At 40.9% G+C, this 27,224-nt stretch overlaps 1 protein-coding gene across 1 annotated transcript in view; it reads left to right on the top strand.

Moving 5' to 3' along the window:
* Positions 1-26,586, top strand: part of PDGFD (platelet derived growth factor D) — a 144,355-nt gene extending 117,769 nt beyond the window's left edge. The window contains exons 5-7 of the mRNA XM_009647031.2: positions 612-813; positions 13,880-14,094; positions 26,452-26,586. Coding sequence (XP_009645326.1) covers positions 612-813; positions 13,880-14,094; positions 26,452-26,586 — 552 coding nt within the window. The remainder of the gene's footprint in view (positions 1-611; positions 814-13,879; positions 14,095-26,451) is intronic.
* The last annotated feature ends 638 nt before the right edge of the window (positions 26,587-27,224 follow it).

Genomic DNA, 27,224 nt, shown 5'->3' with positions numbered 1-27,224 from the left:
TTTTGGTAATAGGGTGGGAGAGTTTTCATTCATCAGTATTTCATAACACATTTAATTCTTGGGAATAAAGGGCCATCTTTTCAAGTCTTTAACCAAGCCAAATTTGTTGTCCAAATTAACCAGGGAAAGAAAGACAATGTAGTGGATTTGTTGCCTTTGTCTTTTTCTGCTGTGGTTTCTGATCCACCTATTATGGATTTACCAACAGAGCTGGCAGAGCTGTGAAGGCACCACCCCAGCATCACAAGACACCTCCGTTCTGTGGTCATGGCCATCAAAGTGGTTTCAAAAGACATTTCCATTAGTTCTTTGTGTACGTGCAAAACGTTGTCCCCTTTGAGGAGTGGGTGTGCATGTTGACAGCCCAGTAATGGCAGTGTTTCCACTGCCTGCATCTCCTCTGGGATTTGCTTGGGAGTTCCATGATGCCTCTTCTCCTTGTGAAAGAAAACACAGGCATAACAAAGCCTGGCCCAGCTAAGGACTTAAAAAGATGACCCAAAGTAGCTGTTTTAGTCAATAATGAGACAAGTTTCTCAGTAACTGTTTTCAATTGTTTTAAGTGGTGCTGTAATTTATTCCAAGTACACTGAGATGTATGTCACTCTTAGGGGGTATCCTATCCCTCTCCATCAGTGACTGATCCTACACTCACGGCGGAAGCACTGGATCAGACCATTGCTGCGTTTGACACAGTGGAGGATCTGCTCAAACACTTTAACCCGGACTCCTGGCAAGAAGATCTCGAGAACTTGTACACAGACAGTGGCCACCATTATCGAGGCAGGAGCTACCATGATAGGAAGTCCAAAGGTAGGAAAAGACACTATATACATACTTTGGGGTAAGACCAGGCTATTTCTTCACTCCTCACAGGAATGTCCATTGGTCAGGTATTATTCTGGTGCCCATGTTCCTGTTGGAGACACAGGGCAAGCTACTGCCTGTTGAAACCAGGGATAAGTCATTTAATCCTTAATCATTTTCTTACTGAGCAGGCTCTCACCTGAGAAATCAGACTGAAAACTACCCCTCATTATGATGAATTCACAAATAAAAATGTAAGCCCATGTGTAAAGGACAGATGGTTCTCAGCTTCACCCTCTTAAACATTGCTTTGTGTGTAAGGCATGGGGCTCCTAATTACCTGCACTATCTTCCTCCTTTAAATACCCTGCTTAGGGATTGTTCTCTGTTGAGTGAGGAATAATCACTTTTATCACATTGTGCTTAGGGAAGCATCTGGTGCAGACACCTGTATGTGCAGCTTGTTTTTTAGGATGTGAACATCTCACTGTATTTCATTATGTTGGTGGGGAACATTATTATGGTTTAACATCTTTGCATGTAATTGAGCAAAGAACACATTTCTGGGTTATGTTTCTTGTTTCCTTCTGTTAGTTCAAATCATCCACCAAGTGGTAAAGCAAAGGGATGTTAAGCTAGCAGTACAAACCCATAATGATAAGGAAACACTATTTAGAAGAGACAGTCGTGCTCTGGAGTAACCATGCACTGAAGGGCCTGATGAAATTGCCCTTTATGTGCAACCATAGATCTAGGAGGTCTACAGTTGATGTAGTTTTCACAGAAGATCTGGAGGGAAACATTTTATATGACTTCTCTTCTTAATATTGACTTCCATTTCCAAGGCATATATTCATATGCATTCTTCTTTATAACTTTATATGTGTAATGCTCAAGTCACAGTTCTGATTCTGTGCAATCTACAATTTGTATCTCAAATCCCATCCCCACTATGTTCAGTGTGTGCTAAGCAGGGAGAAGGGATTTTAATTCTATGTTTGTAACTTACTTGCTATCAAATTATGAGTCTTTCACGTGCTTTGATCTGAAAAAGGATATATAGCCTGCATCTGCATTAGGAAAAATAGCATTAAGGAGAGTTGCCAGGCCCTGAAATCCAATCATCATGTTGCTAAATTCTCATCCTGGTCTCTGCTTAGTTTTGTCCCAAGCCAAGTGTCATTCTCAGAGGTCACTGCTGGGCAAAACCAGGAGTGGGCAGAGGCCAGCTGCCATTCCTGGTGGGCAGTTTGCATGTGGCCACCCTGTCTTGGAGAATAAGAGGTTTGCGATAGGGATGTGGGCTGTCCCATGGCTGTTGACTTTTGTTCAGGAGAATGACCTCAGGTACACACAGTGTATTAGTAGATGCGCAGCCAACTTGGCCTACAGTTTCCAGTACATGTTGGCTGTCTGGTTTTGGGCTCAGCACTTCACGTGGATCTGCGATAAAACCCTGAGCCACCCATTCGGTAAAAATTGAACCCTTTTACTTTGTTCTGTTTTGGCACATCAGAAATTTTAGGCAACCACAACAGCCCATGTTTTCTGAAAAACGTCACCTTACTGCCACTGCATCACTTCTGAGATGAGTTTGAACTCAGTTAGGGATCTGTGAAACATGAGCTTTGTGTCCCTCATTCCCAGGCTGGATTTGGCACTGATAGACATGTATACAAAAGAAATAAAGGGTCTGTCTTGATTTTAATTGAAGATGGTTAAAACCCTGGATCCTGTACTGGTTCTGCTCTCCAGATTTCATTTGATTCTTAGATCATATTTGGCCTAGTACCCTATATGTTTAAATGACCTCATATATCTAAAATAGCATGTGCTGCTTTATTGATGCTGATCCTGTAGAGTACTCATGATGGTGCTCAGAAAATTCAGGTGCATAAAGGTTTCTCCATTTAGCATAAATGCAATTCAACTTCTTGCATAACAAAACATTGTAAAAGGCATAAAGGGTTTTCCAGTTATTATTTTAAAACTTGATTTATTTTAATAGGGGTTTTTTGTTACTCTTTTGGCTACAGGAATAAGCAAAAAAAGAGTTTTATAACAGTTTCTCTTTTGTCTTCAAACTAAAGGCCAAATTCCCTGACTGTTAGCAGCCCTCTGGGAAAAAGTACCTCACCACAATCAAATCCTTAAAAAAAATTTCAGTTAAGAATTTTTATTCAGTCATAAACTTTTGACAAGATTAAAGGCTTGTTCTTGGATGATGTCAGAAGTAGGGAGTAGCTTTAACAAGTCCTTAAATTAGAAATGCTTGCTTAAACACAGACACTGTAGATCTGAGGAATGTTTATAGGCACTGGGATAACCTTGCAACAAAGAGAGCAATAGATTATATCATCATTTATTTCAGATATCTATCTGTTTCTGCTTACAGCTTGGGTTTTATTCTTTATCCTTAGTTAGAACAGCCCTGAGGCAGATTAGAAAGACTTGATGTAATCTCTGCCTATTTTTCACAGCATTTTCAGAACATGTCATATAAATGGTATAAATGAATCACTAATGGTTTTGCTTCTATCCACCTCTCTGCCCATACCAAATTGTGCTACGAAATTGAGTTTGAGGCAGTGTTGCTGAATACCAATTCTGATAACAGGCATATGTGATAAATGACATTTAGATGTATGTTTTCTTAATTTGGCAATAAATAATCCACAAAGATAAGGATCATGGTGAAGGAAATAAGAAGTACAGTATTTTGGCATAGCTGAAACTCGCAGAATCACAGAACAGATGAAGTGGGAAGGTGCCTCAGGAGATTGTCTAGTCCACCCCCCCCTGGTTAAGGCAGGGTCACCAACAGCAGGTTGCCTGGGGCCACGTCCAGTCAAGTTTTGAATATCTCCAAGGATGGAGACTCCACAACTAATCTGAGCAACCTGTGTCTGACTACCTTCAGAACAAAAAAAAAAAAGAAAAAAAAAATTAAAAAAAATTTAAGTTCGTTTTCCTGTGTTACAATTTGTGTCCAATACCTCTTATCCTTTCAAAGACTCTGGCTGCATCTTTTTTACTCCCTCCCATCTTGTATTTATACACAGTTACAAGATTGATCTCTCCCTGGATACCTCCTGCAACAACCTTAAAGATGAAGAGTGTGTTGATTAAATTTGTATGTATGATAACTCCATTCCATCTACAAAATCTGATCTCACACCTCTACAACATTGATGCAACTCTATTGAGTTAAATGCATTTCTTTCTATTTACACTATTGAAGTGAGATATTGGTATCAGGTGTGTCTCACTAATAACCACATGAAGTTTTGAATTTAATTCTACATATGTTCACTGAGGCTTGCTGTTAACCACTCTAGCAGAAGTCAACCATAGAATCGCAGTGAAACCCAGACTGGAAGACAAGGACAGAAAAGAAAGGGGAAGATACACATTTGCATTTTCAAAATCCTTAAATGAGAGGCCTTGTATAAGCTATAAGCTACAGTGTACACCTCCTACATGAAAATATGACAAGTAGATGTTTCAAATAACCTTTTCAGCAGTTGTAAATATACTCAAAAAGGTTTTTTAGCCATTGCTGCATTTTAGAAACTCTGAAAGTAGGAATACTCAGCTTTAAGCTCATCCTAGACTCTTTGGTAAAAAGCAGGTCATATCAAAGAAAGTATATCCCTTAAGATAATTCCTTTTGCATTGCTCTAATATGTTGTAACCACCCTCAGTGTCATAGTAATTTGGCTATTACCAATATAAAGCATCTCTAAAAGGATATCACTGGCTATTGGGTTGTTTAATACTGGTCTTATCAAGAACACAGGTAGATATAAAAAAAACCCAGCCATACTCTACAATTGTATTGAACTTCTAGACAAATACAGCTCTATTCTTTTAGAGTCATAAGGAGCATTCAGACATGTTTGAAGGAAAGCTCTTTATCCTACAGTTTAAAGGTTTGAAAGCATCAATGTATCTGCTTAATAATATTAGAAGAGCTCCTCATAGATACTGTTGAAAATAGACATCAGTTAAATGTCACTTAACTTTTCCCAAGTGCTTGTTCGCCTTTATCTTTTGTTGAGAAGTTTTACATCCCATTGAAAAAGGCTTTATAATTTTTAAAAAAAGACCTCTATCTGTGAAATGGCTTGTGTACAAATGAAGGAAGAAAAGAGAAAGAAAAAGTTCTCTGTTTCTCATCATAGAAGTGGATCCAAATGGCTAGGCGATGGTACCTATAAAAAGGGGTCATCTTTAAAAAGGAAGGGTTTTTCCACAAATAAACCTAGGAAGCAGGAACACATGTGGATAGATACATGCTGGTCATTAACAAGACTAAACATGCCTCTCAGCTCATTTTCTTTTTGGGAAATAGTATGCAAGAAGCCTTCGGCTATCAGAAGAAATTAATCAGGTGGGACATTCCTGCAATAACATCTGTCTGCAATGAGAGTTTTTAAAGTTAAATAAATAAACACTTGCTGGCATAGCCACACTGCTCTCTAGAAGGGGAGTAGCGAGATGAGACTACAAGTCTTCATGGAATGCTTCTACTGTCCATTGCCAAACAGGTTCCCAAGATCAGGCAAGTTTTGCCGTGTCCTTAACAATAGTTTTTAATTGTCACTACTTACAATGGTCTAGAAAGAAGTTAAAATTTTAACTCAGGAATGTAATTTCTCATGGGTTTGCAAACAGTGGCCAATAAATTACAGCAAATGTCCATGTATTCTTCCTTGAAAGGTTCTGGGGTGGCTGCCAGCAAGTTTCAGTGCACTAGACAAGGAGTGCAGGCATCACAAATGCTGAATGCCCGCTCATTCATGGCAAATGTGAATATTCCAAATAGATGGAACACCTTCTCAAATAGCTGCTAACTTAAAAGTATTCCCTCTGCTTAAAAAACAGGCTATTTCTTCCACCCTTCTTCAGTTGGGAACCAAGTTGTCTGTTGCATGCAGGCTACACATATTCATTCATTTCACAATCTAATTCAGGCCTACATCCTTACTCTTCCCCTCTGTGACAAATGAGATTTTCCCTCATGCTTTATGTGACATTATTGCTAGTCACTGCAGTGAAAGCTTTTCTTATTAAACCCTTTTTTTAAAATGCTAGTGAAACTTGCAGCATATTATTTATCACTGGAATAAGCTGTTCAATTCCATTGATTTCAATGAAGCTACGTCCATTTACGACACTGATGGTTTGGCCTGCTTTTGCTACTTGACCCACACCACAGCTGATAATTGGTTTGCCAGTCTGTAATAGGCCCATATATTATGAACCTTGTTTCATATGGACAGTTATAATCCCACTGAAATTCTGATCTCTCATTCCTCTAAAAGAATAGTTTCTATATTGAGGAGGTTTGCCTTGCCATTGTGTTTCTGTAGCAAATCCAAATCACAGCATCTTCTCCCCAGTTCCCATGAGAAAGACTTGGACAGATCCCAAAGTTTTCAGGTATATTTAACAAAGTGCTTAATGTGCAATCATTAATCGTGTGCAGTGGAACAGTATTTACTGTCAGCCATATGTTGAAGACTAAAAGCCACAGGGTTTGGTCAGCATTGGGTATGGAGATGAATAATTTCATCAGTCTTGTGGTTTAACCCCAGTCGGCAACCAAGTGCCACACAGCCACTCGCCAACTCCCCCCACAGTGGGATGGGGGAGAGAATCTGAAGAGCAAAAGTAAGAAAACTTGTGGGTTGAGATAAGAACAGTTTAATAATTGAAACAAGATAAAACAATTTAAAAAAAAAAATTGCAATGGAAAGGAAAGCAATGAGAGAGAGAGGAACAAACCCAGGAAAAACAAGTGATGCTCACCACCCGCCAACCAACACCCAGCCAGTCCCTGAGCAGTGGTCACTGCTCCCCTGGCCAATTCCCCCCAGTTTATATACTGAGCATGACGTCATATGGTCTGGAATAGCCCTTGGGCCAGTTGGGGTCAGCTGTCCTGGCTGTGCCCCCTCCCAGCTTCTTCTGCACCTGGCAGAGCAGGGGAAGCTGAAAAGTCCTTGACTTAATTAATGTAAGCACTACTTAGCAACAACTAAACTTCAGTGTGCTATCAACATTCTTCTCATACTAAATCCAAAACAGAGCACTATGCTAGCTACTGGGAGGAAAATTAACTCTATCCCAGCCAAAATCAGGACACAGTGTCAGTACATTTAGGTTATTTAACCAGCAGGAGATGTGACTGTTTATCATATGCACGGGACTGCATTTTCCAACTCAAGTTCAACAACACCACAGCCTCAGTCAGCTACAGCCCTGCTCTGAATGTCTTTGGCTGCTTGCACAGTACCTCTTTTCTACCTGACATGGCCCTGGAACACCTCTATGCTAGTGGAGCATGAATGCTGGGGACAAAGGGTTCAGTGTATATATATACATATATAGGTCTCTGAGAAATCCCCTCGATCTATAGGAGGAAATTTTTAAAGCCAAGTGTCAAAATTAAAGCAGCAGCACAACAGCCTTTGTTATAAATTATAAGCCAGACATGAAAAGGGCTGAGAGTCAAACTAGAACTGAGCTCTGGATCCCCACTTGACCCACAATACTCCAACCACATAGTTCCATCCCTTGCTGGTGCACAAAATATGAATAGGGGCAAGCTAACAAGTGCGGGCCCTTTTCATGAATACATCTCTTTAGCTGCCAAAAAGAGCACAAGAGTCAGAAATGTTAGCAGAATTGGTGCTGGTTTGCATGCCTTCCACAGGAGGCCTGAGGAGATGCAGATTTCTGCTTGACATCCAGGGGAGGATGGTCAGTGGCTAGGAAGTCTCTGCACCCGTTCCCTGTATAAAGTGCACAAGTCCCTTCAGTAAGAGTTAGGTATTTTAACATCTTTGAGGATCTAAGCCTTATAGTCTGTCTACATGCAGGTGATTCTTAACGTGGCCTGTCAACAACATAGTCTGGTGCTGAGTGTCATGCTGAAGTCTGGTTCCACATATCCACATTGCCTTCATAACAGACCAAAATCAGACTTTTAAACCTTATCTGTCCATATAGATACTGATGTCAATACCCTTTCAGGAAGGACAGCAAACATACAGGCCTTGTGGCAGATTAGTATCGGTCATAGATTAATAGAATAATTTTGGTTACAAGGGCACTCTATGGATCAGCTCATCCAAACCTCACTAAATCAGGTTACTAAGGGCCTTCTCTAGCTAAGTTTTGAGTATTTCCAACTAATGCAATTCCACAAGCTTTTGAGTAACTTGTCCCAGTGTTTGACCACCCCATAGTGATCAGTTTTTCTTTAGACCTCACTGAAATGTCCCTTGCTGCAACTTGTGATTTTTGATCCTTGTATTCTTTCTGTGCAGAGAGTCTGGTTCCATCCTCCCTGTAGACCCTTTTAGATAGCTGGAAATGATTATTAGAACCCCTTTTACTCTTCTTTCCTGACTAAACAAATCTGGTTCACTCAGCCTCTCTGTGGCTGTTTGGACCAGCACCTTAACCATCATGGTCACCCTTCACTGAACTCCTAGTTTGTTCATCCTTCCCATCTGCTGGAGGGGGCTCAAAACTGGACACAGTACTCCAGATGCAGGTTCCCAATAGCTGAATGAAGGGGAGTATTCATCTCCCTCAACCTGCTGCCAGATTCCTCCTAATGAAGCTCTGTGTGCAGCCTCTGTCACTGCAAGGCAAACAGCTGACTCGTGCTCAACCTGCTGTCTACCACGATGCCAAGGCTTTTTCTGCAAAGCACCTGCTGAGCCAGTGTGTCCCCACTTTGGACTGATGCTTGGGGTTATTCCATGTCAAGCACAGGAATTTCCATTTGTCATCACTGAAACTCATGAGATTCTTGCCAGCACATTTCTCCAGCCTGCTGAGGTCCTTCTGAAAGGCAGCCCTGTAGCACATGGACAAATGTCCCTAATGTGATGTCACTGACAAACTTGCTGAGAGTTCACATCATTCCATTGTTCAGATCATTAGTGAAGATCTTTAGCAGTACTGACCCTAGCATTACCCCTCAAGTAACACTGCTAATAACCAGACACAGTTCTACTTGCAATTGCTGACCATTTTGCTCAAGCCTTTTGGACCTTCTGGTTACCTACTGAATTTGTAGTCTACCTACGCCATTATATCTCAGCAGTTTGGCTGCAAGGATGCTATGGATCGCTGTCAAAAATCAGCAGATGCTGATCTGTTGCTATCACAGTTGTCTCGTGATAGCAGACTCTCAGGTTGGTCCATCACAGTTTGCCCTTGGTAAATATATTCTGGCTGTTCCCAGTCACCCTTTTGTCTTCCATGTGCCTGGACATTGCTTCTAGGAGGACTTACCCCTTAATTTTACCATGGGCCAAGGGTAGGCTGACTGATCTGCACCTGTCTGAATCCTTCTTCCTTTGCTTGTAGATGATCTTCACATAGAATCGTAGAATCATAGAATACCAGGTTGAAGGGGCCTCAAGGATCCTCTGGTCCAACCTTTCCTGGCAAAATCACATTCTAGATAAAATGGCCCAGCACCCTGTCCAGCTGAATCTTAAAAGTGTCCAGTGTTGGGGAATCCACCACTTCCTGGGGGAGATTATTCCAGTGGCTGATTGGTCTCATTGTGAAAAATTTTCCTCTTGTGTCCAATGGGAATGTCCCCAGGAGTAACTTGTACCCATAAGTGGTGCATGTGGTATCGGAATACTGTGACAAGGTGGCTACCGTGTCTTACAGCTCAGCTCTGGTCTGCGGCTAATGCATGACAAAAAGTGTAAAATGTTCAGATATGACAATGTTAGGGCCATGTATGAATTTGGAACAGATAAAGTGTTAAAAGGAACCCTAACAGACCGCCTGTCTTTTTAAAATTAATCAGTGACCAGCAGCACAGGTTTTCTCTCCAATCTTTAAGGCTGTCCCTTCTGAATAAGACATGGTATTAGCTGCAGTCCCTGATTTCAGTGCTTACCTCTGATTAAGATCAATGTTTCAAGGTAAGCACATGCCGTAGCACTATGTGAAATGAGGATGGATTTAAGCATAGGATTTAAGGGGGAGGAGGGGGCAAACGCTGTACCCCAAGTATCCAGCTTACTGCTCCATTGCATCTTTTTATGTCTCCCTCGCCTTTAAATTGAATTTCTGATGCAGACATTCTGTAATAATACTTTGAAGTTATTTGCATCCAGTCTACAGAACCTTTTAGTTCTAGTTTTAAATTAAGGACTCCAGTGGTTTCAGTCCTTGATAAGTAAAGCAGCAGGATTTCACACCAATCACACCAAGGCTCGGTTACATTTTAGTCACAGCAGTGAAGTGATGCATGAAACTGACTGTACTGTAAAATCTCATTGTTATATGGATGAGGAAATGGGCTGGCTCCAGACAGTAAAACAATCCCGAGACAGGGAAAAATGCATATCAAAGCTTTCAGCAGAGAGAGTTGTTCAGAGCAAAATGTGTTCTTTTGTGAGGGGGCTGCAAACCATGGTCTAAAGCTAATTAGGCGATGGGAGCTGTTCTTGGGTGTCAGTGTGGTACTACCGCAGAACAGTAGACGCTGTTCACAGAAGTCATTGCGTGCTCACCTTATCCCACCAGGATTTCTGTAGAGCAGAGTGAAAAAGAGCATAGGTGTTTAACTCCAGATGAATTTTTATGGAGGATGACTTGTGTATCTTTTAAGCCCTTTATTTAGCCTTTTCTCCTCTGCTTGCAGTTACTTATTTATTTTCATGCTTTCAGCATCACTAAAATAAGACCTTTCTGCTATTGTATTTGTTCATTTCAACCTGGACTCTGATACCCGAGATATGCCAAAGTGCAGAGAATCCACATCTTAACTGGTAACTCTGGGATTTGGGGTCCTGAATATTGCTAATAAGTGAGGATCAGAATGCCTTTAGTATGAAACCAAGGAGAATTCATGCAGTTTTCCATTGGAAAATTTCCCACAGGTTTTTCAAAAATAGTTCTTCATGGAACAATACACCAAATAAAATGTATTTTGCTACTGGTTGATTTCAGGATTCCTGAAGAATGTGTCCAGAAAAAGTTTTGAGCCTTCTTTGAAAATAGCTGATTCCTTCATACTGCATAGGGAAAAAAATTACCCTAATTATCTGGTTATTCCCTCCTATGCTTCAAGCAAGTCAACAGCTCTCCACAGTACTGACTCAGCTGCAACCTAAGAGACCCTGCAAAGACTTCTGAAAGTCATCAAAACTAGGCTTTCGAAGGCTAGTGGGCAAAGCCTTCCCTCCAGTGAAAGCCCTTTGCCAGCTCACCCCTTGCCATTTAAACTGAGCAGCTTAAGTACTGACACTAATATGTGTAACACTGTGATGGATATAATATGCTCTCTGCAGGAAAGCCCCCCCGCCCTGGTCCTTTAAATGCCGGTGCTTTCCCTCTCTGCCAGACTCATTACAAAGACTCATTTCTGTGCTGATAACACAGCAGTGATAATAGGTATCAGCTCAATGCAGGAAGGAGGACTGTTGAGCCTGAGGGGAAATTTCATCTGTGATAGAACAAATTTTGTTCAGTCCCCTTGGACATCTTCTCCTGGACACAGATGTCAGTTTATGTTACCTGGGTCTGGGCCCTCTTTAATGACCAGTTTGTTGCTGGAAGCCTTGTTTCTCGTGCTACCTCAGGAGGAGGCATTGCAATCACAGGCTGAATTAAGCCTTTGAGCATTTTATTCTAACTCTGTCTAGAGATGCACCATTGGCAAATGCCGTCCTAGTCCATGGCCAGCCTGTCCAGATAGGAACCTTCTCATATCAGTATCCATTCCTCTGGACTGCTGCCGTGCCAGAGCGTGGATGATCCAGGCTTTCCCCTCAGGAGTTCTCATTATTCATGAAGGCAGAATATTCTCTGCCCTCTTCTTCCTTTGATTAATTTTTCCTTCATGTCAATTGACTGAAATGAATAGTAGCCAGATACCTCTTTGCTTTATCAGTAAGCAAAGCTGATGGCAAGGGTCCTGATGAGAATGTTCAGAGGAGTGGGAGACACTTCCCTGCGAGAAGAATTAGCCTGAGAGCCTGCAGTGAGAAGGGGTGGCTTTGGAGAATGACAGCGGAGAACAAAATATCATCTGTTAAAACAAAGAAATCAATATTCCTGGCTGTGGACATTTGGAGTGTATTTTTCTCCCAATGCATGAGTATACTAGCAGCCCCATTGATTTTGTGCTTATATCAGGAGGATGATCTATACCTCTTCTGGAGAGATGCTAGCTCTCTGGAGAGAACCACTGAGATTTCATGGAGAGATGTATCGCAATTGCTATAAAATTGCAATTTATCTGCTAAATTCTTTTTGACTGAGATAACACCTTGCCAGAAAAGTGAAGCTGCTATGATTTTCTGTAATAGCACTCATGGCATTTACGTCCCCTTGCCTCTTGCATATCTACCTTGTGAATATCTCCAGGCCAGAATGTAAAGGTGCATGATATTTACAAATCACAGCTTTTTCCACAGTTTACTTTGTGATGTTGACAAGGGCTGAATCACAGAACGTATGAAGCATTGTAGTGCTCCTGGCTTTGTTGAAGGCTTTCACATGTTTATAGTAAAACACAGGCATAGGAGCACTCAGGACCAGAGGTCGTATTAAACATACCCATGAAAATCTGATATGGTCACAAACACTAGACTGTTATCTCAGTTCTTATTTGAGCTAGTCCTTTTTTTCCTGTTGATGTATCTGTTAGAAAATACTGTTTAGGGTAGGAAGGGATTATTTTTTGTCTGCTGTAGCCTCCACTCATTTTCTGTTATTTTTCTTTGTTCAGCTTAAATTATGCTTTGAGTCTTTTAAAAAAAGAATGTTCATATACTTAATGATTTGTCAGTGAGATGCAGTGTTCCTGGTCTCCAGTTTTCCATTTATTCTGAAATTTGAAGATTTGAATCAAAAGAAGATGGATTCTTCAGCTTTCAAGCTCCATGAGTTCAAAATGCATTTTAATTTTCTTTCTGATTCTCAGTTTCAATTGAGAGGACCTCACTTCTCAACACAAGTACACATGTCCTCCAATCCTGAATGAATTATTGAGCTTTTGAACACTTAGTTGGTGGACAGAATCCTAAGGAAAAGAAGGAAGTAGAAAAGGAGGGAAAAAGAAATCAGAAGACTTCTATAGAAACAAAACTCATTAAATTTGTTACTTTTGTCTGTGTTACAATTCTGGAAAATGTATTTATGGAAGGGGTTTTTTTTTGTTTTGTTTTAGCTTTACAAGCTAAAGCTAGAAACAGCACTTAAACTCACAGTTGATAGTCTATAAGTCATTTTTATGGTTGGCTTTACTACTTGTTTACATGACACATCTCACAGAGATACCAGGCATTTAAACATCAACCAACTACTGGCATTCAATGAAGCTCATTAGTTTTAATTGTATTTATTTGTATGCCTATAATAGGAGCATTTACCAGCTGAAATTAATATTGCCTAGATTGATTTCTCCATCAGTTATCTAGACTCTATCCATAAACAATACAGACAGGCAACTTGAGAAAGCAAGTCATGCCACCTGTGCTAAATGCCCTTTTGAGGAAGGCAGGAATTATTCTCCGAAGACATCTTTTTTTCTGATCACAGGAAGAGCCTTGTTTAAAGTGTTTGCCTTTTGTATACCTGCAGTTAGGCCAAAGGAATCGTGCCCATAATAAAAAAACAAGAGCTCATCATCTAAGTAAGCCAGGTGTAAGCAGGGGGAGGAAGACAGTAGCAGACGTGGAATCTCTTACCCAAGGATCCAGCAGATCAATGACAGAGCAAATAAAATAACCAGTCTTCTGCTTTTGGGCCAATATTTTATTTCAAGCCTTCCCCTCCTCTTTATAGTCAGTGTGAGCTGTGCTATGGGAATCAGTGGGAGCAGGATGAGAGCCTGGATGGCCACCTGTAATGATTTCAGATTGGTGGGTTTATGTTTATCTGTTCAGAAATCACTGCTATACTTCACATATTTTCCAACCAGCGTCACATCACTTTGTGTTACTGGCTGCCTGGGGAGTGGTATAAACCAGAGCAGCGTCCCTCAAACCTTACTAATGAAACCTCTTTTGCATTGCAGTTGACCTGGACAGGTTGAATGATGACGTGAAACGTTACAGCTGCACTCCAAGAAACTACTCTGTCAATTTAAGGGAGGAACTGAAGCTGACAAATGTAGTTTTCTTCCCCCGCTGCCTCCTTGTCCAGCGCTGTGGAGGAAACTGTGGATGTGGGACTTCGAACTGGAAATCCTGCACGTGCATGTCAGGGAAAACAGTGAAAAAGTATCATGAGGTATTTTCACTCTTTTTCTTTTCTTTGGTACTTCTTTTGGGTATTTATTGCTTATGTGGATTCTGAAGGCTTTTCTTAGAGCTGTGTGTCCTGCTTATATTGATTATTTTTATATTGATCATGCTACATTATCATTATCATGCTATATCATGTTATGTTATCATTATCATGTTCTATTATCATGCTTATATTGATTATCCTGTTGGACCTGCAGTGCAAAAAACAATGGGAATGAGCAAAAATCACTGATCTCTGTGAAGTGTCATAAGCAAAGATGCTACCATTTGAGAGAGCCTAGAGTGTTTAAGTGAATGCCCCCTGTGGCCACCACTCTTCCTGAGGTGAAGGATCTGCTTAGGCTTCCACACAGGTTCAGGTAGCCTGAGAATGGAGCCTAGACTTAGATAATGTCATTGCTCTCGTTGTCCATGCTAGATACCAGCTTGGTACCTCATGGAGCAGCATTTGCACCTTCCACTGCAGTAAGCCATAGAGAGATGCACACGCATGGAGTCAGCCTGCAAGAAGGTCTGCTTTTAAATAAGTTTAATATTAATGTCTTTAATGTCACATAACAATATATACATAACTTCAGGATACTGCAGTTTCTCATTTTACAGAACTTCTACTATTTTCTTGATGAACTTCTGCTTTTGGGATACATGGTGGATACAAACTATCGCCCAAAGATTTACATTTGGAAGTGGTGAATGAGTGGAGTGGAAAGAGGTTACATATGAGTTAGAAGGGGATGTTGACAGGTATTTATGAGGAAGTTAATTTAGAAGAACGTGGAGAGAACTTCTGCCACCTTTCTGCGTGGATGCTGCCATAGCATCGTAGTCAACTTTGCTGCAAGAATGAGGCTTATGTTGGACTGATTTTTCTGAGCAAAGGACTGATAGAACCACTGGAAATACTCTTTTTAGTAATACAGAAAAATGTGTTCCTTGAGACATTTGACTGCACTTCCTCTTGTTTTGTGCTATATCTTTTAAAATTATGACCATGCTTGGAAATGACAATTAAGTCACTTGTAAACTCTTTTCCCTTCCAGATTTATTACCTGTAGGAAGCAGCTGAATCTTTCAGCCTTAGCTTTTTTTCACTCAGCAATTTTTTAGGAAAGCAAAATTTTTGCATAAAAACAAAGTCCATCATATTTCTTTTTAATCCATTCAGAACACATTTAGATGGAAAAAAAAAAAAAGAACATTTTATATTCTTGTCTCTAAATCAGTATTTTCAGAACCAGACATGACCAGTGTTCACTAAAGTGAGCATATCTAGGAAAGTTACTTGGTGTTATCCTTTTGATTTTCTGAAAGAAGGTAGATGCATGCCATGCTGACTTAATTTCTGACACATACCGTTTATAAGAGCCTGATTTGCCACTTGGCTTCAGTCTCAGGTGAAAAGGAACTTTATGGACTTTAAATCTGGATGTGATGTGGGCTCATACCATAAAGACATTAACTAAGGAGACCTTAAGGCTGCAACAGCAGAAGGCTGTTGAAGGTCAGACCTTTGCCTCGCTGTGAGCAGTGTGCTTACTCTTTTCCAAACTAGGAGGTTTTTCTCACAATTAACTTCAGAATACAGCATACTCCACATCAGCTAGGGCTAGAGAATAGTTAACATTTTATGTAACTGTAAGCAAGATGCAGGGGATGACCCTGGTAATTACAGAGCGGAAAGCCTTATCTCAGTGGTAGAAATGTTAATTGGAAAAAAAATTAATAGGTATAAGCCACCTCGATGACTATGAGCTGATAAAATGAACTCAGAATGCCTTATGTATGAATAAATATTTATACAGCACGACAACATTGTACAAGAATGCTATGAGACCTGTCATCTCCTTCAGAGAGCAAACAGCCAAACCAGGCAAGATCAGACGTGGATTAGAAGATGGTTAAGAGATAAAAAGCAAAGAGGTGGAAGAGAGGAGCGATTTTCTACATAAGAAGTGGCTATCTGTAGGTGCCCCCAGCACATGGATTAAATGTTATTTCATGTATGATCAGTCTAGAGGGAGGTGAACAGAGAGGTGACAAAAATGATGGCTAGCACAGGAGATAACATACTTCAACAGCAGAAGGGCTGTGAGGGATTTCAGAAGGCCTATGTCAGCATTTGTAAATACAGTTTAGAAAGGCAGCAAGCATTAGGATGAGCAATCTCAACTATTCATATAACACTGGGCGCATGAGGGGAGGAGGGAGAAATGAGGGGTGGAAGCTGGACTACAGGTTGAGTAGTGAACCACCGTGAAGAGCTTCAGGAAAAAACAGTTGTTTAGTGCAGTGGTGATGGGAAAAAAACAAGTGACAGTCTTCTGCAGGAGTAGAGGTGAACAGGTAATAACAAAACAAATATTTATTGTGGCCTGGATAAAGTGGTGGGGTATTTACACTGGCTTTTGACTGTTCATGCTTAGAAGGGTACAGGCAGGAGTCGAAAAGATACACAGAAGAAAAAAACATATGTCAAGAGTGATACAGGAGAAGATACACATCAAAAACAGTTGTAAGGAAAGTGGCTCAAAAATTTTGGTTCATCTAATTTAGCATTAGAATAATGGAGGACACAGTGAAAGATAGAAAATAGTGAATAGTACCTAAAGGAAAAGTAGGTCTTCCTAAATAATCTTTTCCTTAAGTAAAGAACAAGTAGAGTCTGAGAAAGATTGAAAGGGAACTAATTTAAAATTATAAAAAGGAATTTGATTTTTTTGCACAGTAAATCTATATGGAATTTCAACACTTAAATATGAGTGGTGAGTAATCCAGAAGGATTCTGAGAGAATTAGAAGCAAAATATAAACTAAGGAATGATTTTGTGATTCTGTGAATCCTGGGTCACATCTGTATCACAACTTCAGCCAACTATTGACAGTACCTAGAAAAAAAAAACCTGATTATAAGCACGTTATCAAGCACTTATTTTCTGTCAAGTGTTCAGGAGCATCTGGTGCTGGGACACCAGAATATCACACTAATCAGGTATTGGTGAGAACCAGGATGTCACGACATATGTCCGCCACAAATTAATCACTAAATTCAGGAAATTCAATATTCACACTAATAAATCACTGCTAATTTATTTCACTAGTCCTTTGTTCTCTGAAAACCGTATGAATTCAAGACAATGTTTCAGCTTTAACATTAAATGGCTTTTGTAAGTTTAAATTTAAACTTAATCCCTTAGGTATGAATTAACAGCTCACTGAGAAGAAATTTAGCCGAGTGGCTGCCATTAACATGAGTAGAAGTCATGCAGATAAATTCACGTATGACGTACTAAAGATGTGTCCATTAATTTTAGTCCAGAATGTTTTCCACTTTATTATTATTATTAATATTATTATTATTAATTATCATTAGCCATGCACAGCTAATCATTTTTATACTTTATTCTCCTTCGACACTTAATTCTAATTTTATTTAAATGCCTGGCAGTAAAAGCACTGAGGAGGGGCCTCTCAACATGCCAGTTTTAGAACCATGGAGCTGGTTTACTCTTTTCGAAGCCAATTTGAAACGCGCCAACCTTAACCAAAAAGCCTTTAGTTGCATAACGAAGGACATAGCTGCACACTTTATGAAATCCCCAGCACTGTTTATTTGGTTAAAAATCTCTGCCTTCTGCTGCAGGAGGATGTAGGCCAGAATCAAATACAAGTCTCAATTACTTTGATTTACTTGCAAAAGACACCAGAAGGAAGCATAAGGTAGCAGAGCAAAGAAGGTGTTTGTAGCAGCTGAATCCTTGAATCCTGCCGAGCCCAGACCCCTTCTCTTGCCAGGCTGATTTTGCCTAACCCCTGTCCTGGGGGTTTCGCCTACTGAGCTCCTGGACTCACCAGAGCTATGTCCTGCTCATGGATATGCTTGTCCTCAGCAGTAAAAATGCAACTGGAAAGCACGTAAAAGTTGTCTGCCATTTCTGAGCTACCCAGTATTTCTGAGTAAGAAAGACAGGCAGGCAAATTTTCCAGAAGCAATAGGCTCCTTTTTGGCTTTGTAGCCAGTGCCTTGCAGTGCCGGAGCACTGCAGGCAGGCGGCTGTGGGGACACTAATGCCCAGAGCATTTGTTGCGAGAGAGGCTTCTGGTCCAGAGAGATTTCAAGGTTATCTTCTCCTTATGCTCTTAATGTTTTTTAATTCCCCCTTAGTTCCTATTCAAAGCCTCGCACTGTACTCATCACCGAGCGCTCCCTCCTAGCATCGCAGGACTAATAGCTGTCACGTGTAGCCTTTAATTTCCCCAAGCTGTGAGTGCTGCTCCAGTTCCCTGAACAGACTGTACAGCTCTTTCCTATCATGTCCAATTGTGAGAAATAATGCAACAGCAGGGAAAATGAGAAAATAAGAATGCCACAGTGAGGGGTATCTTTTTCTTTATTGCCCTGGGAAATGCTAATAATGAGATCTCGGGTCTTTTTTACAACCTGGAAGTTTGCCATAACTTTACCAAAACACTCAGCAGTTTCCAGAAGTAAACAGGTTCATAACTTTAGTAAACAGATAGTTTTATGGGTGGGTTTTTTTTGTTTTTTTTCAGGAGTCTTGTGATGCTCTGTGGTTTTCCACAGCTTCTGCATTTACTTGAGACCGAAGCTCATGGACAAATACTCATGACTTACCACATAGTGTCATGAACTCTGCAGACCAAACAGGCCAAGGGCTGGCAGTGTCTCAAAACATCTCTCAGGCACAGCCTACCATAAGTGATACTGAGTTACGTCGCAGGGCTCCATGCAAGGGAAAGACAAAGCAATTCATGGAAATGGATGCAGCATGCCTTAATCAAATGCTCATGTCTACTGCTGTCTAACTTGCTAAAGGGGAGCTGAAATGAAAACCTGTTTTCCATTGCAGTGCATTTCTTTGGAAATGCCTGGAGCTGCTCTTTAAAGAGAAGGGGGCTCTAAACCTGGGGATCAGCCAGCCCAGAGGAGGTGGGGGGGAGCTCAGGCCAGGACTCAGTTCAGCTCAGGCTGTGGCTGTGCCATCCGCCCAGCATGCACGTACCTCAAAGAAACAAGAAATCGGTTTCCCCATCTCATTGCTGTAACTGATGAGATGTGAAATGAGTTTCCGTGAGGAATAAATGCTCTTAAGGTAGCAACCAGAATTTGTCAGAGTGTATAAACCTCCACAAACACAGTGCTGAGCAACACAGCTAAAAGGCATATGAGGAAAAAAGCAAAGTGGTGAAAGCTGATCACATCTTTTACCTACTTACTTGTTTCTCCTGTAGAGACTGATGCATTTTTCACCATCTAGATGGTGCTTCTCCCTGCCCCCCCGCCTCCCCTTTTTGAAGCTTTATACCTCCATTCAAGTTTCATGTTGACTGGAGCTTGTCTGGTGCCTTCCCAGGACATAGATGCAATCAATTCTCAATAAGAACATTTATATTGGTGTTAGGGTGGCTCCTTCATAACCTCTTGCTGCCCTGAGAGGGGTAGCAGGCGCCTCAAAGTACCTACACAATATTAAGTCTTTGCACAAGTTGCCAGAGCATAGAAACAGCTTTAACTGGACTCAACATTGTAAAGGCAAAACAAGGCAGCAGGGAATATTATTGGGGAGAAAAGAACAGGGGAGCAGGGGAGAGAAGAAGAAGGTGACATGGGACTTCAGTAAGACAGAGGAGCTGTTGCGACGGAGTTAAGAAATACATACAATCTGCTGGCGTGTGGGCCTTTTTCCCCTTTCTTTTTTTACAGAGAAATGAGAAGCACACCGTAAGGAGGCACTTGAGAGAGCAGACAATAATTCTCACCCTGTCTACACAGGGAAACATAAGATATCTGGGCAAGAATGATGCAAATGCTGCTGATCCAACAAAGGAAATTTGCTAAGGGATTAAGAAGAGCTAGTGTCGTCAAACCATCACGCAAGGAATACGGTCTGATTTTTGCGTGTGCTGGTGTTGAGAGTACGTGTATAAAGGAGATAAAAGGTTGTTATGGTAATAAAAGTACAGAATTAACCTGACAAAAGAGTTAATGCATAGAAATGTTACACAAGAAGCAGCAATGGGATTTATTTGGAATGCAAATGAAAGGAAACAGAATGAGTCAGAAATGACTGCTAGGTCACAGGATGAGCAGAGAGCACAGAGGTGCAGTGAGAGGAAAAAAGGTTCATTTTTTACTAGATGAAAATGAAAGTTCTTGAGATGACATCTGGAAGTTAAGCAAGTGAGACATCCTATGATGCATGTCTGGGCAGAGAGGCAATTTGGGGAGTGGGAATACCTGTATGTGGTCACTGAAAAAGCAATAGCTGGAGCCATAATGCACGACAAGATCACCAAAACTGAGGCTCTTGTTGATGTCATGTATATCAAAAACATCGTAGCTTTAGTGACTCTTTCAGTTGCCTGAGTTTTAAGCCAATTAAACTTTTTTTCCCATGTTTGCTGTGTTAAAACCAGGTGTTTCTTATTCATACAAATAAAAAAATAGAATCGATAATCCCATCTACATTTAATAATCCCTCAGTTTGAATGCTGCTGCTGATCAGCAAACAAACTCTTTCTTCTTGTTCCAGATATCCTATAATTATCTCTGGTAAGAAAGAAAATAGCTTTGGGTCTGTATTGTTATTTTAGGCTATGTTCCTACTAGAATAAAGGTCCTTATGCTAAATTATGAACCATGTTCCCATAATGCTTGGTTTCTTAGGCTCGGAGCACAGCTAAACTGTGTGACCTTTGGATTAGATAACTTTAAAAAATTGCGGAGTAAGATTTTTCATCTGTATCAGAACTTGGATCTGTGTTGAATGTTTTGCACTTTTGATGCTTCCTCTTTCATGAATCTCAGACAAATATAATTTGGTTTGCATCTAGAATGATGGTATTTTTAGATGAGCAGAAGGAGATTAGATAATGCTGCATAGGAGGATTTTAAAATAAGTTCTGCAAAGTACAAATTTCACGATCTAAAATAGTATCCAGAGCTGCTCTCCATCCTGTCACTGGAATATGAAGCTAACCAGATATTTGGTGAACCATAGTCATGTTATTGATTATCTGTGGTCTTCTTAAACTAATCAGAAAAAAAACCCCTTGATTTTTGACTGAGGCTTCAGATTTCTATTGGTGTTTAAACTACTGGTCAAGAATTTAACAAAGAATCTTATTATTGTTTCTAATAAATAAAAGATAATAAGTAAAAAATGGCTACAAGCAGCTGGATACCCCTTTTTTATTATTATTTTTAAGAAGCGTTGCCTGGGTTTCCTATTACTCTTTGCCTTTTTTTAAAACAGAAATCAGCCATCATGGACTGTCATGGCTAAACGTTGCCTGACCTCAAAGGTAAATAATACATGGATAGGACCATCAGTGAACGCCGGAGGGAGTGGTTCACCTCATCTAGCTCTACTCAGCTAAAGCTGTGAGTCCAGCCTTCGGGCTCCTTTCCTAGGTATCAGAGCTAGCCCCACCAGAGGGGGGTGTTTCAGGTGAATCATTCTCTGGAGTCATCTCTTTGTTGCTGCTTCTGCTGGAGAAATGCTGGGTATGGATCAGGGTGAACAGGTTATGTCCAGCTGGGTGGGTCCTTTCCCCAGCAGTTATCAGTGCTCTACACTCCTCAGCCCCTGATCATGAAGTGCTCTTACATACCTGCTGAGATTAGAGGGGCCACTGGGCCATCAGCCCTGACCTCCTGTGCTCCATAGGCCATGGGAGAGCACCCTGCTGCCCCCAAAGCAAGACCCAAACTTGTACTGTATACCTTCTGGAAAGACAGCCATTTTCTGATGTCCTCAAACAGGCTGGAAACGCCATGGTTCCTTGGAGGGTGGTCCAGGCAATGAGTCGACCTGACTTAAACAAGTGTGCCCCAGTTCCAGTTTGAGTTTTTCTGGCTTCAGCTTCCAGATACTGGGGGTTGTGATGGCTTTTCTCTCTCATTTAAACAGTCCTTCAGAAGCTGGCATCCAAATTCAATGCACGATCAATGAGCAAAATTCCTGGCAGGGAAATGTATTTAAGCATTTTCTTTATATTTCCTTCACCACTGCCCCCAAGCCCCCAAGGAAAATTATGCATAGGCCACAGTCACCTCACCTTGAAACCTCTCAGATGCTCAGGAATATCTACAAAGTAAAATGCTGTCCAGCGTATTGGTGTTCTCCTATGGAGAACCCTATGTTATCCTATCTCCCGTGTCTGCACAAGAAATGCTACAGGGCCCTGATACCTTTTTTGTATTACCTGTAAACACCAAGTCCAGCTCAAAAGCTAAGTCCTCTGTCTTGATTTTTTCTTTTATTGCTTTAATAGTTTTATGACCATAATTAACTCAGTGTTTGATGAGGGGGATATGGCTGTAGTGACATACTCTTTGTGAGGTAATGATCTGAACAGCTGAGGCACCTCATTTTGATTAGCAATGACAGACATTGCTCCTTTAATTTGAAAATGGCAAGGTTATTCTTCTTTTTCACCCACACAAAACAAACCTTTTGAGCGTTCCAGACCTTCCTCACATCCATACCTTCTTACAGCTACTGATCCCATCAAAAAAGGAGCAATAAAGTGTCTTGAACAAAATCTCTTTGAACTGTTTTCATTAATTCAGAAGTTCCTCACCGCACCGCTAAGGACCTGACCGTGTGATGAATAAACAGCAGCTATTTTCAGAATAAAGAGTTTTCTTTCAACTACAGTGGTCACCAGCAATGGCCTTACTTCCTGATTCTTTTCAACTCCCTTGTATTTAGCTGAAACTAAAACTATTAGATGGAAGCTAGATGGAGAGCTTTGAACATCAATTCTGTGATCAGCTATTAAAGCAGTCCAATTTCAGCAGTGTTCAAACACTGCTTTCCTGTCTTGTCTGGGAAGTGCCTGCCAATTCATTTTTCTGCTCTTATCAGCAAAGCCCATATACTGTGCTCATGTTTCTTAATATAAAACACAGGGAAAATCCCCAAGCTGTCAGGAGGTCTGTTAGCTTAAATACAGCCCACATCTTTGCTCTCATCCCATTGCATACTTTCATTCGCTCTCAGCTGAAAAAAGCAGATCTACCTACCCATGATCTTGTAAAGTGCCAATCATCTGAATTTGTCAGATTTTGATGAAAGGCTTCTTTAAATAAAGAATTTTATCATGGGTTCAGTGTCAGCAGCTATACTTGATTTCAAAAGTATGTTTTCTTAAAAAAAAAAGCATCTTTGAAGATGCGGTCTATTTTCAGCTCTGTAATAATCACAGCAACCTGATTGGGTTCAGTTCCTCTGTGTTTTGGATGACAATGTGGTACAGTGAATTGTCCTGGTGTCCATCAGGATTTATTGAGGCAGTCAATGTTTGAAATAAATTCAAATCCATTATAATCTTGTTGCTTTAAAAAAAAAAAATGCCTCTGCATTTGTAACAGGGAAAAGTAATTATATCTTCCCCACATAGAATCATAGAATCATTTAGGTTGGAAAAGACCTTTAAGATCAAGTCCAACTGTTAAAGCAGTATGTCTGTACCTTGCTTAGGCACAGTCCTTCCTCTCAGTATTACATAGGTTAAACATAAATTTTATCACAAAAGGGAGGACAAAGTAATAGACTGTATTTGGTGCTTATCACTTTCCGTACATCCCATGGCCTTCCTACGCTCCAGGTATTAATGGTAGAGCACAAATGGTCTCATCCTGAAGGCTGCTCACCTGCCTGCCTTTCCCCACACGCTCTGCATAGCATCTGTGGTTAACCTTCGACAAGTCTTTCACACTTACTTTTGGGGACTTCCTAATTCTGTTGAAATTGCTAATAAGTTATTGATCTGGTATGCAGCCCCTTATTCCTTCTCCTACATTCTTGTACGGTGTTGTGACGTCAAAGTACAGAAAGTACTTTGTAAAGAAAGAGGATTATTGATTGAGTAACAGTATGACCTGTTAATTAGGGGACCTATTATTCAGGGCAGAAGTGTGGGTGTTTCTGTGGTTGAGATGCTAAAGATGTTTATGTCCCACTCCCCGCTTGACCAGTGGCTTTGGCAGGTGAAAGACAAGACCAACTTCTCTCCATCTTTTGAACAAGCAAGATAAATCTAGCTGATCTAGCAGTCTCTTGGCCAAGCTAGAGTGAGTCATAACTGCCTGTCGAGAGGTGAGATGTGTTAGCTCTCTACCTTACCAGCATGTGATTTCTGGACTCAAGTGCTTGAGGCCAGAGAGAGCAGAACAGGCCAACCTGCCTACTGCCAGCTGTGGAACTGCATGTGGAGCTCCGTGTCTGCTCCCCATCAGTAAATAAGTGATTTCAAAAGGAAAAGGACTGTATTTAAAAGTGTATTTAAAGGACTGTATAAAAAAGGTGTTTTTCTACTGATACGTTGCAGAGCTTTGAGCAAATCAGTTTCAGATTCTCCATCTATACAAGCTTGACAATGATGCATGTCTTTCTGTGCAATGTGCTGTGAGATTTGGGAAGAAAAATGCTGTAGGAGAGTTAACGTGTTCATAGTCTTAACTCACTTGTTGTACCTAATCCAAACTAATATTTGAGCTTCGGGGCAGAAATTGGAGATTAGTATCTCTTTTGGTTCTGTTAAACTACTGTAGGCCTATCAACAGCAAACTAATGAAACAAAACAGGGGATTTCCTCCCCTCAGCCTGCGCCACTGTGCTAATGGGTATATGAGCTCTCACACAGCAACTCAACCTCCAATGGTGGGCTTGCCAACCTCCATCCTTCTTAGCTTTTTCCAGTTCATGGTTTACATGCTTGCACTGTCACAGAAGATTGAATAGTATGCAACATTATGGCTGTTTTCCACATATACACAAGATCATTTTCAGGGAATCATAGATTCATATAATAATACAAGTTGGAAGGCAGCTCTGGGGGTCATCTAGCCCAGTCTCCCATTCAAAGCAGGGAGAATTTTGAAGTTAGATGAGGTCACTCAGGGCCTTGTCCTGTTAATTTTGACTATCTCCAAGGTTTCTGCAACCTCTCTGGGCAACCTGCTCCAACATTTAAACACTCTCAGTATTTTCTTCTGTATACCCAAAGAGGATTTCTTTTGTTGCAACTTGTGTTTGTTGTCTCTTTCTCCCACTCTACTCTGCTCTGGTGAGACCCCACCTGGAGTACTGTGTCCAGCTCTGGGCTTCCCAGTTCAAGAAAGATGAGGAACTCCTAGAAAGAGTCCAGAGGAGAGCAACAAGGATGATAAAGGGACTGGAGCATCTCCCCTACGAGGAAAGGCTGAGAGAGTTGGGCTTGTTCAGCCTGAAGAAGAGAAGACTGAGAGGGGACCTCATCAATACATACAAATATCTTAAGGGTGGAAGTCACAAGGACGGAGCCAGACTCTTTGCAGTGGTGTCCAGCAACAGGACAAGGGGCAATGGGTACAAACTGAAACATAAGAGGTTTCAGTTGAATATGAGGAAAAACTACTTTACTGTGAGGGTGAGGGAGCACTGGAACAGGCTGCCCAGGGGGGTTGTGGAGTCTCCTTCTCTGGAGATATTCAAAGGCCACCTGGAGGAAGTCCTATGTAACATGCTCTAGGAGAACCTGCTTTAGCAGGAAGGTTGGACTGGATGATCTCCCGAGGTCCCTTCCAACCCTTGCGATTCTGTGATTCTGTGATAACCTATAACCCTCTTTTTTAAGGGTCTCGAGATTATCTTGCCTAGACAGAATTTTTTCAGAAGCCTCTTATATGATGTATACTTCCCTAGGAAATATTTTTTGTTTGTTTATTTTTTTTTCACATTATTCACAGTAAATTCTTAAGAAATTATTTAAATTGAAACAGATATTTTTAAGATAAGCCAACAAAAGTCAGATTCCAGAGAAACTCAATGGGATATGGCACATATTTTGCACAAGCTCCCTTCATCTCCTACTGCCTCCCACAGGCATTTCATTTTTGGATCAATTCTAATGATATGTGCTTCAGAAATTTCAGATTGCATTTAAAAATGTTCCTTGTTCTTTAGAGCAGAAATATTATACAAGTGAGAGAAGGGGCAGAGCAATTCAAATATGTATGGGATTGCAAAGACGAGCCAAAGGAAACATACTTGATAATTCGCATGCAAAGGAGCAACTCTGGACATGGTTAGGGAACTGTATGATATAAAGATACCTGATGTAGGAAATAATCCAATCTGTCAAAGCTCCAGGACAAACAGTACAGCAGGATGTCACAGAGTGGAAAGAAAAAGCTGGAAGTAAACCAAAAATGTGTCCAAATTAATACTGGTCAGGGCCGTTAAGGGCTGTTGGTGCCCTCAGGGCCCCAACACTCTCATCCTCAAATCTCTAAAAGCGTTTTCTAATCAATGCATTTCTGTTGATCCTCCCAGGTGCTGAAATTCATCCCTGAGGCTGGGCATACCAGAAGAAAAGGCAGAACCAGGAACAACATGGCCTTAGTAGATATACAGCTGGATCACCACGAGCGCTGTGATTGTATCTGCAGTTCAAGGCCACCCCGATAAAATAAAACCAACCAAATAAATAAATAAAATTAAAAAACCAAGTCACACTAATTGCAGCTTATCGGACGTTTACTTTTAAGCAGGATTGCTCTGAGGACCTTTACTCACTAATCATTTGAACTTTGCTACTAGCCTGCCTTTGCAATTAGCAAAAATGATCGCTGTGTTCCAGCATAGCTGTGCTGATTAGTGCCATGGCAGCTAAACAGGTATATCATAGATTAATGTATCAGCATCCAAGAATATAGCATTATGGTTATCTGTGGCTAGATTCTGCGGGTTGAGATTTTCAAAGCTGACTTATAGCCCTTAGGCAATGCCCACTGAAATTAAACACCATCTGTGTAGGTATTTATGGTAGCTGGCAATCAACCAGTGTCGTGTTTCTGTTTCTCACTCACCGGTTCCCACACTCAAATTCTGCTGCCGTTTCTACCTGCTCAGCTGTCCTGATGGTCAGTAGGGTTTTGTGGGTATAAATGAAGAGAGAATTTGAGCCTGTATGAGTGTGAAATGGTTTGTCCCACTACGCGAGGGAACTTCCCGGTGTTCTTGCCCAACAGAGTGGGATAAAATGAGGAAAATCCATCGCTACATGCAATAACACACCAGTAAAGTCAAACCTCACTGCTTGTACT

This window comes from Egretta garzetta, unplaced genomic scaffold, assembly GCF_000687185.1.
Source record: "Egretta garzetta isolate BGI_Z169 unplaced genomic scaffold, ASM68718v1 scaffold199, whole genome shotgun sequence".
Classification (NCBI taxonomy): domain Eukaryota; kingdom Metazoa; phylum Chordata; class Aves; order Pelecaniformes; family Ardeidae; genus Egretta; species Egretta garzetta.
This window is presented reverse-complemented; position numbering and strand designations above follow the sequence as displayed.